Below are 12,909 nucleotides of genomic sequence, written 5' to 3'. Positions count from 1 at the left end.
ACTTCTACATTTATATTTAATGCAGCTTGAAGAGGATTTTATGCTTATCCTCCCAGTGAAAAGTTCTATTCTGTAGGATTTGTACCAGAGATGATAATAGGCTTAATTTGTATTGTATTTTTAAAAATGATCAAAGCATTTTTACATCTGTTCTTTCATGTGATCCTTTCTACTGCCCTGTAAGACGGGTTAAGTGTGTGTCCTAATCCCTCTTGACAAAGAAGGATATTGAGGCACTGAGGGGTTCGGTGATTTGTTAGAGGACATATTCTGAGTAACAGACGTAGAAGTCATGGACTGTGCTTCCCAGGTTCTGTGCTCAGATTGTAAAGACAACTTTTGAACACAAACACAGTTATGTACTCCTGCAACGAGGTGCAAAGCAAAATCAGACGAGGAACTCTTTAAAATATTCACTTAGACCTAAGCTAGAACCTCATACATGGAGAGTTCAATTCAGAACAGATGAGAGGGCTGGTAGATCTACCAATACAACTTATAGGTGACTTGCAGTCTAGTTAATCAGAACAATTGGATATTCACTCATTCATTCATCCAGTATTGTTCACTATGGATTTGACTTTCCTGTACTTAGCCCATCTTCCTAATAGGTGTTGGACTTCATCACATTTGTTAGTCTTTCCCCTATGATGTAGTTATTTTTAGTATACTCAAATGAATTTTTTCTTGTGTCTCACAAAGAAAGAAATGTCTCCAGTCAGAATTTTTTTAAGCCCCAAATCAAAGAATAAAAATCACATTTTTAAAATAAAACCATAACTAGGAGAGAATTTGTAAATGAATAAGAAACATAGGAGATTTTTAATATGACTCTCATATAAATGCAGATGAAACAAAATTCTACTTTTTACCCTAAAATTTATAAAAGGTAGAAAAATTTGATAAGTGAGATGGGTGAGAATGAGGAGAAATGGTACTTTAAATAATGCTGGAAAGTGTTATTGGTACGGTATCTTTGGTGAGATTGGCACTATTTCTCCAAAGTAAAAATGTGTGTTCTCTCTCATCTAGCAATATTACTTCTCAGATATACATCTGTGTAACGTGAATGTTTAGGAATCTGTATTGCAACATACTTGATAATAGGAATAAAAGGAAGACTTCTAAATATCTTCATAGGCAACTAGTTACATAATATGTAGTATATGCATTAAAAACACTTATTTGTGCTTATATAGAATGATCTCTAAGGTATATTAGGGATATTAAATCTTAATTAAGGTTAAAAGTAAAAATTATGTACATTATGTGCCCATTTGAGTATAAAAAGTATGTAAAGGTGGATTGTAGATGCCTTTGCTTATGTATACATAGATTATTTCTGAATACTGTATATATTTCTATTAAATGTGCATTTAGAAAAGAAAACTGGGTCTGGAGATAAAAGTAATTTTATATATTGCTGTATGCATATTTTGCAATGTGTATATTATTTTTCAATAGACAACTAAAAATAATTTTAATATTTAAGATCATAATTGGCAAATACAGTGAACTATAAATCATAAGATACATTTTTTCCTGTTCAGTTTGTGCTTTTATGGCTTTGATCATATATGCTGTTGTAATAAATCCATTCATATTTTTTAAAATAGCACATATTTCTACAGTGATTCTACCATTTCTATTTGGAAAATGCCATTATAGCTCAGGGAAACCACATTTAGCAAATTCAATCCATACTACTCATCAGTCCACAATCAGCTATGGGATTCTGACTGAGGCAAAGCGGTTTCAGAATTAGAGAATGCCAGAACTGGGAGGGATGTCAGAAATTTTATAAGCCAACTTGGTCTTAGAGATGAAGAAACTGAGACCCGGTAGGATTTCTTTCTCCCATGTTAGCACATGGCACTTACATGGTGAAATATAGGATTTAGGTAAACTTTAGTACTAAGTAAATTTAGATAGTGTGAATCAGAGAAGATAAATTGTTCAAACCAATTTGACATTAGCTGCCTGTTCATACTTGGACAAGACTCTCTCCCTCTCTCTTTTTTCCTGTCTGGACTCAAGTTTATAAAACCTTAAAATGACTGGTTGAACCCAGTGATATTATCTGCACCCATTCTGTATTGACTGGAAATGTTTTAAAAGATTGACCCACTAACTCCATACCCTATTAACTTTACTACTCTCTCTATATTTGTAAGCACCCAGATTTCCACAATTTCTGGGTCTGTGTAAATGCTCCTACCCCTCAAAAGTCAAGCCATGTTAAATCAACTTAATATTTGTTTCAACAATTACTCTGCAGAAGGCATTTTAGTAATTCTTATAAATAGCTTGCTGGGAAAAGAATTTGTATCTCAAAATCTTCAAATACAGCTCAAGCTCATGTGAATCTTTCTTTGATGACTTTATTTCCAAGTCACACTATGTTCTTGTGTTCTTTTATCATTTAACATGGCTTGTTCCACAGCCAGAGTCTAAGTTTTATATTTCCCCTTGCTTGTGTCTAACTAGCCCTTGTGATTTTAACAATGGAATCAGAAGAGTAGCAGGGAATGAAGACAGACACTTCTGACTAAGAGGAATGTTTCAGATTGCAACTCAGACCCAATATAAATACTGAGTTGCCAAGAAATTGTAGTTTAGGTGGACTGCCACGTGAAAAGCTGATACAACAGTGCCTCCCAGGTTGGAACACTGGTACCTTTAGAAGGTGATCCCGTCCTCTGCAAAGAGAGAAGAAGATGTAAGAATGAACAGAACATGGAAAGTGCCCCATGATTAGCCGTCAAGCTCCCTCTGTTTATGCCCCTCAGAGAGACAGATCTAAGAAAACCCAAGCACATAACTGGGTCGGGGATTATCTATGCTAATAACTTCATCCGTTCACAGGGATAATCAAGGTTAAACTCCTGTTTCTTTTCATCTTTTGAGGAGAAAATTAGTTCCTCTAGGTTTTAAAGTTTAAAGTATACAAATTTAGATTCCCTTTCCTAAAACGAGACCATTAAGTAGAAAGCTATTAAAAGGATGTATATAATCCCTAATAGTTCATTAGTTAACCTGCTGTTTAACATATCTCCCCAAGATCTCTTGAATCAAATTTTCTACGATTAAAGATCAACACTCTGAATACTTCAAAGCATTCAGATTTCATAACGTTACAGTTAGACTTCATACTATTTTTCTATATCCAAAGCCCAGAAATAAACTTTTACAAAATTTCTACTCAAACTACCTCGTCTCATAATCTATCTACTTTTGACCTTTTATTTTACTGACATCTTGGCTTCACTGTTTTAAATTACGTAACAATTTTGCCTTTTTTCCTGCAGGCAGAGTTCACAGCCATGCGGGAGCAGTACATGCGAGGTGGGGAGGGATTCGTTATCTGCTACTCTGTCACTGACCGCCAATCATTCCAGGAAGCTGCCAAGTTTAAAGAGCTCATTTTTCAAGTCCGCCACACCTGTGAAATTCCCCTGGTGCTGGTGGGTAACAAAATTGACCTAGAACAGTTCCGCCAGGTAGGTGCCAAATTTTGTTCTTAACTCCAAGGGTACTTGGTAAAGCATGGCTGCTTTCCAAGGTTCACATTGAGAATTATGACAAAGAAATGATGCATGTGATTTTTCTGAGAAATCTTTGAAATTATGGTAGATCATGTCAGCTGTCACAATGTATCCCAACTCACATGGTACTTTACAGTGTCTTCACCACTCCAACAGGAGGCATAATCTGTTTCTCCCATCTCCTTGGATCTGGGATGGCCCTATGATTGGATTCAGGCAGTAGAGTTTAGTAGAGATGAAGCTGTATACATTCAGAGTTTGAGCCATAAGAGTTCTGTAGATTCTGCATTTACCACTTAAAATGCTTGTTCTTGGACTCCAGCTACTATGTAAAGACCACTACCCGTTAGAGTTCACGGGACCCTTCCCACCCTGCAGAACCAGAACAAGCCTCACTTGTCAGGTTGAGTAAGAAGTACCTTCCATATGCCATCAATCTGCTTCAAGCTGCCTCTGCTGTATCATTGTGGTTCTCAGTTCATTATTCCAAATAAACAAAATTTAAACCGCAGAAAGCATGACTAATTTCTGATAATGCAGAAACCACGGGTTATGATCCATTACCAGATTTCGTGTAGTTTACTATATAATATTCTTCTCTGATCAGACACTATCAGGGCCTGATGGGCAAGCTGTGTTGGCTTCATCTTTACAGGGTAATAATATTTGTCCTTAGTCCTTTTTGTGCTCCTTAGTACTCCTAAAGAGATTAAATGACCAAAACCTAGTTCAGGAACCAGATGAATCATCTCACAATTCTATTGCCATGACTTACTTTGTACAATGTTAAAGTTCTAAGATGTTGCATACAAATTAAATCTTTATAAATCAAATTCTCTAAATTGAATGGTTGAGTTCTAATTTTAGATGCTTTATCTTTATTTCCATTGACCTTAAATTTGAGCTGGATTTTAATAGTTTGTATGTTTCCAGTTAATGATTTTTAGACTTAGAGTAGCTTGCTAATAAATCCTTTTGCTAAGGTAAGAATCTTCACTAAAACAGTTTTCTCCTATTTTAAGTGTTTCATATATTTGGATTTTTGTATCTAATGCATCTTACATTTTCTTGAAGTGAAAATAACATAGAATCAATGCTTATAAATCTATGCTTACTATTGAAACATATTTCTATATTTAGTGCAGGACATTTTTGTAGTGGCATTTTTTCCTATATTTTACTTGAAAATCTAGGCATGTTAAAGTGGCAACTGACTAATTTTTAGCAGCCATAATATTTGAGTCCTCTGTACTTGTTCTCCTCCCTTCCTTTGTTGTTTCTCTTTCTCCAAAGCAGTGTTTAGTATGAAATGGTTACATGGCTATGAGATAGGAATTCAAGTTTATCTCACCAGTTAAATACAAATTTATTTTGCAATATTTGACAAAAATGGGAAGAGAAGTATAGGTCTAGTGGTGAAACATTCAGATACTCCTCTAAAGAGTGAGAATAGTCTACTTTTTTTTTTTTTTGAGCACTCTTAGATGGAAGTATACCATCAGTGATTACATGATCACCTTTGTTGCACTTCTCAGAATTCCTCAAGAACATAAACCTTTAATTGAAGGCAGGTGGAGAGCTACAAGTGGCTCTTGTAAGTTAAGGGATTTGAGAACATGAGGGAACCTTCTTCATGCAAAAGTGTATCATGTTGTCTCCAGAATGATTGCTCCCCATGATTCCAGCACTGACTGGCTTTCCCTCGTTATCCTGGTCCTGCTTCTCCTTCCCTAGGCTCAAAGGTTTTCAATGGGACCCCTATCTTAGCCTCGGTAATTGCAGATTAGCAGTGATGAGACTCTCCAGCATCATATACATTACTAAAACAAATACAAAAAATGACAATAAGCTAAGTAATTTAGTAAATTTGACAGACTTTTCCTTTCAGATAAAAGCAATAAACAAGATAGTCACAGAAAGTGCAAAACCCATGAAAATTCAAATTACAATCTTTTTAAAATTGCTCATGTACCAACATCTCCAATAATGAAGTGTTGATATGCAAATTTGGCTTCTGGCTGTGGTGTTTGTGATGGGAATAATTGTTCCTATAATTGTAGAGTGGTTGTTCCTTTTCAAAATGCTTTCTATTCACACTTTATTTTAATCCTATAACTGCCCTGTGTAGTTGTAAGGCAAGCGGTTGATGGATGAGGATATCTGAGAAGTAAATAAATGGATAGAAATTGATTTTAATAAAATAATGTTAGTGACAAATTTAAGACTAAAGCCCTGATCACATGTATTTTATTTACTTATTTATTTATTTATGTTAGTCTTCAAGGGTTAGGTCTCCGTTTTAGGGTTTTGGTTTGTTTTTGTTTTTGTTTTTGTTTTCATGTAAAACAAGAAGATGCTGACACCTGCATCATCTCCAGCTCAAAAGGAGTTTTGTGAAGAGTCCTAGAGTAAATGTTAAGTTCTGGAAGCTTCTGAAGGAAATCATGCTGGTGTTTATGTTCAGGGCTAGGAGGCAGAGGAAGTAGGGTTTTTACTTGGTGGCTCTTCCTCCTCCTCATGGAAAGTGGCTGAAAGGAAAGTGCTGATGCTGATATGAGGAATTTGAGAAACAAGACAGAGGATCATAGGAAAGAGAGGGGAAAATGAAACAAGATGAAACCAAGAGGGAGTCAAACCATAAGAGGCTCTTCATCTCAGGAAACAAGCTAAGGGTTTCTGGGAGGAGGTGGATGGGAAGGATAGGGTGGCTGGCTGATGGACATTGGGGAGGGTCTGTGCTATGGTGAGTGCTGTGAACTGTGTAAGACTGATGAATCACAGACCTGTACCCCTGAAACAAATAATACATTATATGTTAATTTTTTTAAAAAGGTGGGGGGAAAGTGCTGATGATGAGAGCTGTTTCTTGTCATGCTTGTGTGGTAGAGTGGGTAGCTGCATTCTGAATCTATTTTGGTGAATCCTGAGTCCCTTTATACCAAGAAAAAGAAATGACTTTTAGTGCCTGATGTGCTTCATGATTAGTGACATCTTTAAGCAAAAATATTGAAGGGCTCTGTTTAAAGTTGAGTATTTTCTCCGAGAATAATATTCATTTTGATATTGATGATGCCTTTCGTATTGCAAGACTCCATACCAGGTACGAGCACACATAATTTTATTTCATCTTCACCACAGCCATCAGCTAGGATCCTTTATGACCCTACTTACCTATGAGTCATCGGAGGCTTTAAAGATTCAGTGACTTGCTTAAGGTCACATAGCTAGTTAGGGCTATGAGGACATGTCCGGCATTTCTGATTTGAAATCTCACTTTTGGCGTCCAAACCATTGTTGTTTTTCTCAGATTCTTTTTATATCAGATTCAGGATCTTAGTGTGCTCTACAGAGGATAGAACATAAGCAATTGCATTGTCTTGCAGCAGGAAGGAGCAGAATGCTAGCTCTTTGGAGCTCTTTGGAGTGTTGAGGTGTTAGACAAGCCAGCAATAACCAGAACTTGGGAAGAATGTGAGGAAACCTAAAGACAAGGAAATGATGCTCAAAACTACTGAAAGGCACTATTTTCTCAATTTTGTCCAAAGTTCATCCAGACTATTTATATAGCCCTTTTTAGATTCCCAGACTACATTAAGATCCCTGAGCTTGCATGCTCTTTGTCCCTACTATGCCTTCTTCTGTCACACTGAGGAGTGGAAGGCAATAATTTCTGCTTTTTTTGTTTTTTAAAACCCTGACCAGCTGTGTAGAGTAAATATGGTGCTACAAATGGAGCTAGTTCCAAGGATCTGGGAACTGGTTTAGGAAAGTTTTACATCAGTTGCAAACCACAGACTGTTTTATCCTGAAGGTAGACTATGACAACACTTCAGCGTTGACAGTCTAATTGCAGCTTAATACTCAGTTTGAAGCCTTGAAACTCTGCTTTCCACAGCCTGACTAACTCTCTGAATGTAGATCTGGGATCATGAAATACTCCTTGTTTCTTCTTCAGTGATCTATCTATTCAATGAAAATGGTTCAATTCCTTTACTGAGGGGGGGGGCGCTATAAAAGCTTCAGAGATCAGAAATTGCTGTGTTAAGAAACATGACTTTTATTTAGAGTTCTACCAAGCATCTGCTTATCTTTGCAAAGCGATGGTGGCTTTGTGGCACAGTAAAGGAAAAAGCAAAATCCAGTCTCTGTTCTCAGGGACTTTCTCTTCTCGGAAAGGATCTAGGCGTGTGATATAGAACATAATATTAAGCAACAGAACTAAATATTGAACAATATGACACCATGAACAAGTGCAATTGTTGCTGAAAACCAGGAAAGATCAATGTGGGCAACATTTTTTAGGAAGAAGGATGTGGAATGAAAAAGCATCACAACCAGGTAGGAAGGAGCAGGTGAATGGTGAAAATTCTTGTGGGAAGGGCCAACAGGAGTAGATAGAGGAGGAAGTGAATTGTGGGGCTATGTGTACGAGACATGGAGTGTAAAGGAGGAGGAGTTGGGAAGACCAGCCTGCCCGGTACATATATATCAAGTACCCTCAGAATAATTTCATAAGGTCTGCCTTGAAGACACACTTTGTCAAACACAAAGCATAAATATGTACCAGAGGGCCTGGGATATGCTGTAAGGCAGTAATTGCAAATACCACTCAAATTTTAAAACGTGAAAAATAAAGGAGCAATACTTCATCTTTTATCAGTAGAGTGGATAATCCATATCAACACATTTTCCAAATGATGAGGGTATATTTTTTAATAGGAGAAGAGTTGTGATAATTTATGCAATATTATAGGGATACACATTTAAATTTAACAATTATCTAGACCTATTTATACTTTCCATAACATTTCCTTTATATGCTATTTCATTTCATTAAAAATGCCAATGTATTAAGCCCAATTAAGATAGAAAAAAAGCATAACAATGCTCAGAGTTTAATGTATATTATCTGTATTGAATAGGTTTTGAAACTAGAATTTGAACCTAAGTCAGTTTTCTGATCCCTACATTTTGTTTTGTTTTGTTTTTGCTAACACCATTTTTTCATGCAATTTATTTACCAAATATTTAGTAAGTACTCAATGGGTAACAAGCACTTTTTTATACATACATACATAGGAAGAAAAATAACTTCAAATATTTGAGCAGTGTTGAGGCATGAATGCATTTTCATTCTCCAATTAGTTGTTGGAGGGAGGCAAGAATGGAAGCAAGAAGACCAGTCAGGAGATTGAGTCATCAAGATGAAGAATGATGGCAGCTTGAGTGAAAGCAATAGACTATTCATGGATTCTGTACTCATGCAGTACCCTGACAGGATGACAGGTGACAAAATTACAGTGAGGCTTGGAGACCTCACATGTAGGGACAAACTGCTACATTGTTCAGTGTTACCTGAGGTCACTGTTGCATTGTCACACAAAATAGTGAATGCCAGGGTGGACTTGTCAAGACAAGGTTAAGGCATATACTTAGCAAATATTTTTCTGAAGATAACAAAGTATATCCTCAGAAGAATCAAATAGTCCTGAGTTTGAATTTTCACTGAGACAATCACTGTGTCCTTGGACAAATCAGTGGCAAACTCAATGAGCACCCAAGTTCTCCTTCAAAGAAGTGCATCCTCCCAGCCCAGAAATAGGAGGCATAGTCAGTAGATCACTTCGGGGCCATCCCCAGCTACACAAATCCTCCTTGTCTGAAGTCATACTTTTCCCATTTCCATTCTTACCCACTTCCAGGGAAATATGGACATAAATATATAACCATTGCAACCCAATGGGACACCATGACAAGCACATCTTGTTCCAGATCCCCATGCTGGTTTGGCAAAGACTACTGGGCTTCCATTGTCATTCAGCTTCTCCCTCAACCCAATCCAGCTTCCTACTCCTTCCTTCACAAGGGATAATCTCTAACAAATATCAGGTACTCCAAAATCTGTCTCAGGGTCTGCTTCTGTAGGACAGGGACAATACCACTTTCATGGGTTTTCAGGTAGGGTAGATGAGATAAGAGATTAGATGAGATACTAGTTTACCTAGTACAGTGCTGAGTACAAACTAGAGACAAACAAGGGACTCAATAAATACTATGCACTACCATCTTCCCCCTTACCTGAATTATTTAAACACTCTCTGGGTTACTATATTTTAATCTGTTGTTTCACAAGTTAAACACTAGTAAATGAAATATGTAAGGAGTGTCAAAAGGAAGAGTAATTAAAACTGGAGGAAAGCCCAGCAAGTTTTCTGATAACTAAAGTACATAGGCTTTGGTGCACAGATTTTGTAAAATCAATTTTGGAATTATTTTGCGAATTTTCAGGTGTGAAACAGCAATCTTGAAGTAAATGAATTTTGAACAAACTTTTGAAAGAATCCATGCTTCTTTTCCATTAGACCACGAATGAAGTCAAATTGAGTAAAAACTGGCAATAAATGAGAAAAACTTAAAAAAGATTATTGGCCATTCCAGGAAAGCTGATTTTTCCATAGATGGACAAACTCATCCTGGATGAGACCTGTGGTTCTCAAATTATACTCCCCTAAACAGAAGAATTTGTATCACCTAGAAACATTGTTGGAAACACATTCTCAGACTCTTAGTCCTCATAAATCAGAAAAAAATGGAAGTAGGCACAAAGGCCTATTTGAACAAAGAGGGTGATTTTGCAGCAAGCTAGAGAACCATTGGGCCAGAAGGAATATAGATGAAAAGACATGAGGCCATTTATACTTCAGCCTCCATAAGAGAGAATCTAGATCCTATAAACATTTTCAAAGTCTTAAATGAAATATTGGAAACCTAAAAGAAAAGCACATACACATTCACACACACACGCACACACACACACACACCTATATACATAAAAATAAAAATTTTAAAATAAAAACGCTTATACCAAAAGAACAGTGATGAAAATAGCATGAGTTAAATCCAATTCTCCAGTCAAATGTGTCACAAAAAAAATCTAAATTTTGCTGCATAAATTGCGTACCTACGACTAAGTGACATTCCATTTGGCAGTTTCATGTTTCACTGGAACAGAGGTCATGTCTATTCAGTTTGAACTGACATAACTGTTTGCTTCCCTTCCTTATTTAAACGACGTTACAGTGAATTGTTTGGTTTTCATGGATCATTGGCCACATTTGTAAAATTGACAAGTCAGTGGAAGCATCTAGAAATAAGTTTCTTTTTAAGGAAAAAAGGAAAGAAAAGCTGCATGGGGAATCAGATTGTTGCTCTGAAGTGAAATCCAAGATTACAAAATTGCTTCGAACACTTATAAACCAATCACTTAAAAGAGCTGCCCAAAAAGAAACACCAAGTATGTGAAGCTTTAAAATTCTTATCCTCTCTGAGATTTCAGCTTTCTGTGCCCTTCCCTAGGTATGCTAGTCAGCCAGGCTCTGACATTTGTGATAATTTTCCAATTCTAACAATTCTGCTTTATCCAAAAAAGCAAAACCAAACCAAACAAAACATTGCATGTCTGCAGGTGTATGTATAGGTATCATAGAGATCAAGACAATCCTGTAAATCCAAAAGAATGTTATTGATATAAGTTGAATTACAAATACAGGTTTTCCTTGCTATCTGCAAGGAGAGTGTTTCTATGAAACCTTTCGTGAGCCAGAAGGACGTAAAGCAAAGAAGTAAATAGCATTCCATAAAAGTGAAAATCATCTTCAGATTTCATTCCAATAGGAAAAACAGATACTAACGTAGGTCTTAGCAAAAGCAAGGTTTCTAAAGTGAACTTTCTGTTAGTGAAGGAAACCTGTTTTCTGAAAAAGGAACATTTCCTGTTTGCATACTGGAAACTCTTTAAGTTCATTCAACCATATGTTTAGGAAATTACATAACCATCTTGCTTTTAAATTTCTTTTAAAATAATTGTACAGGCACAGGAGATTACAAACAAATGGGTAGAGAAGCCTTATGCACCCGTCTCTTAGCAACCCCAGTATTTTTATATTACATAACTATAAAATATCAAAAACAAGAAATTGATACTGGTTTAATCCATAGAGCCTACTGAACTTCACCAGTTACACATACTCGATTGTGGGTATATGTGTATAATTCTGTGCAGTTCTGTCATCGATATACCTTGCTTAACCCCCACTAGAATCAATATAGCCAGTTGTACCACTACCATAAGACCCCTTATTTTACTCCTTACAACCACATGCATCCCCTACTTACCCCTATCCCTAACTCCTGGCAACCATCATCCATCAGTCCCTTCTCCGTCTCTACACAAAAATTTATTTCATGATTGTTACATACATGGAATCATCCATTACACATCTGTTTCACGTCCTTTTGCGATTGGCTTTTTTCAGTCAGCACTATATCCTGAGGCACACCCAAGTTGTTTTTTGTTTGTTTTTTTTATCAATAATGTGTTCCTTTTTATATTGAATAACAGTCAGTTTGGATGTGACCACAGTTTATCTATTCACCTTTTAAAGACATTTGGATAGTTTCCAATTTTCATTTATTATAAATAAGGCTCTTGTACACATTTATATACAAATTCCTGCATAAACTCAAGTCTATAATTCTCTGGGATAAAGGCCCAAGAGTGAAATTGCTGAGTGTTATGATAGGTCTATTTTTAGTTTTGAAAGGAAATACAATGTATTTTCCACAGTGTCTGTACTTAACATTACTTTCTCACCCTTGCCAGCATTAGATGTTATCACTATTTTTTGTTTGACATTCTGTTAGGTGTATAGTGATATCCCATTATGGTTTTAATTTGCATTTCTCCAATATATTGGACATCTTTTCATGTGTTTATTTGCCATCTGTATAACCTCTTCAGTGAAATGTCTGTGCATGTCCTTTGACTATTGTATAATTAGATTATTCCATTTATTTTTTTTTTTAATATTTTATTTATTTGACAGACAGAAATCACAAGCAGGCAGAGAGGCAGGCAGAGAGGCAGGCAGAGAGAGAGGAGGAAGCGGGCTCCCCGCGGAGCAGAGAGCCCGATGCGGGGCTCGATCCCAGGACCCTGAGATCATGACCTGAGCCGAAGGCAGAGGCTTTAACCCACTGAGCTAAGTTTTGAGAGTTCTTTGTTTACTTGAGATCCAAGGCCTTTGTCAGATACGTGATTTGCAAATATTTTTCCCAGCCTGAATTTGTCTTTTCATCCTTTTAACAGGATCTATTGCAGGAAAAACTTTCATTTTGATGAAGTCTATTTCTTTCTTTTTCTTGAATAAATCATGACATTAGTATCAAATCAAAGACTACCATTTAGTCCTAGGTCCCAAAGATTTTCCACCTGTGTTCTTTTCTTAAAGTTTTATGTTTTACAATTAAGAGCACAATCCATCTTGAATTATTTTAAAATTTTATGTATGTATTTCACAGAGAC

The 12,909-nt window shown here is 36.4% G+C and overlaps 1 protein-coding gene across 3 annotated transcripts in view; it reads left to right on the top strand.

Annotated features, from left to right (window-relative positions):
- Positions 1-12,909, top strand: part of RIT2 (Ras like without CAAX 2) — a 402,595-nt gene that overhangs the window by 194,040 nt on the left and 195,646 nt on the right. For all 3 annotated transcript variants that reach the window (XM_046025213.1, XM_046025211.1, XM_046025214.1), the window contains one exon: positions 3,309-3,500. In XM_046025213.1, the coding sequence (XP_045881169.1) occupies positions 3,309-3,500 (192 nt within the window). The remainder of the gene's footprint in view (positions 1-3,308; positions 3,501-12,909) is intronic.

Source organism: Meles meles, chromosome 12, assembly GCF_922984935.1.
Source record: "Meles meles chromosome 12, mMelMel3.1 paternal haplotype, whole genome shotgun sequence".
In the NCBI taxonomy this organism is placed as follows: Eukaryota; Metazoa; Chordata; class Mammalia; order Carnivora; family Mustelidae; genus Meles; species Meles meles.
This window is presented reverse-complemented; position numbering and strand designations above follow the sequence as displayed.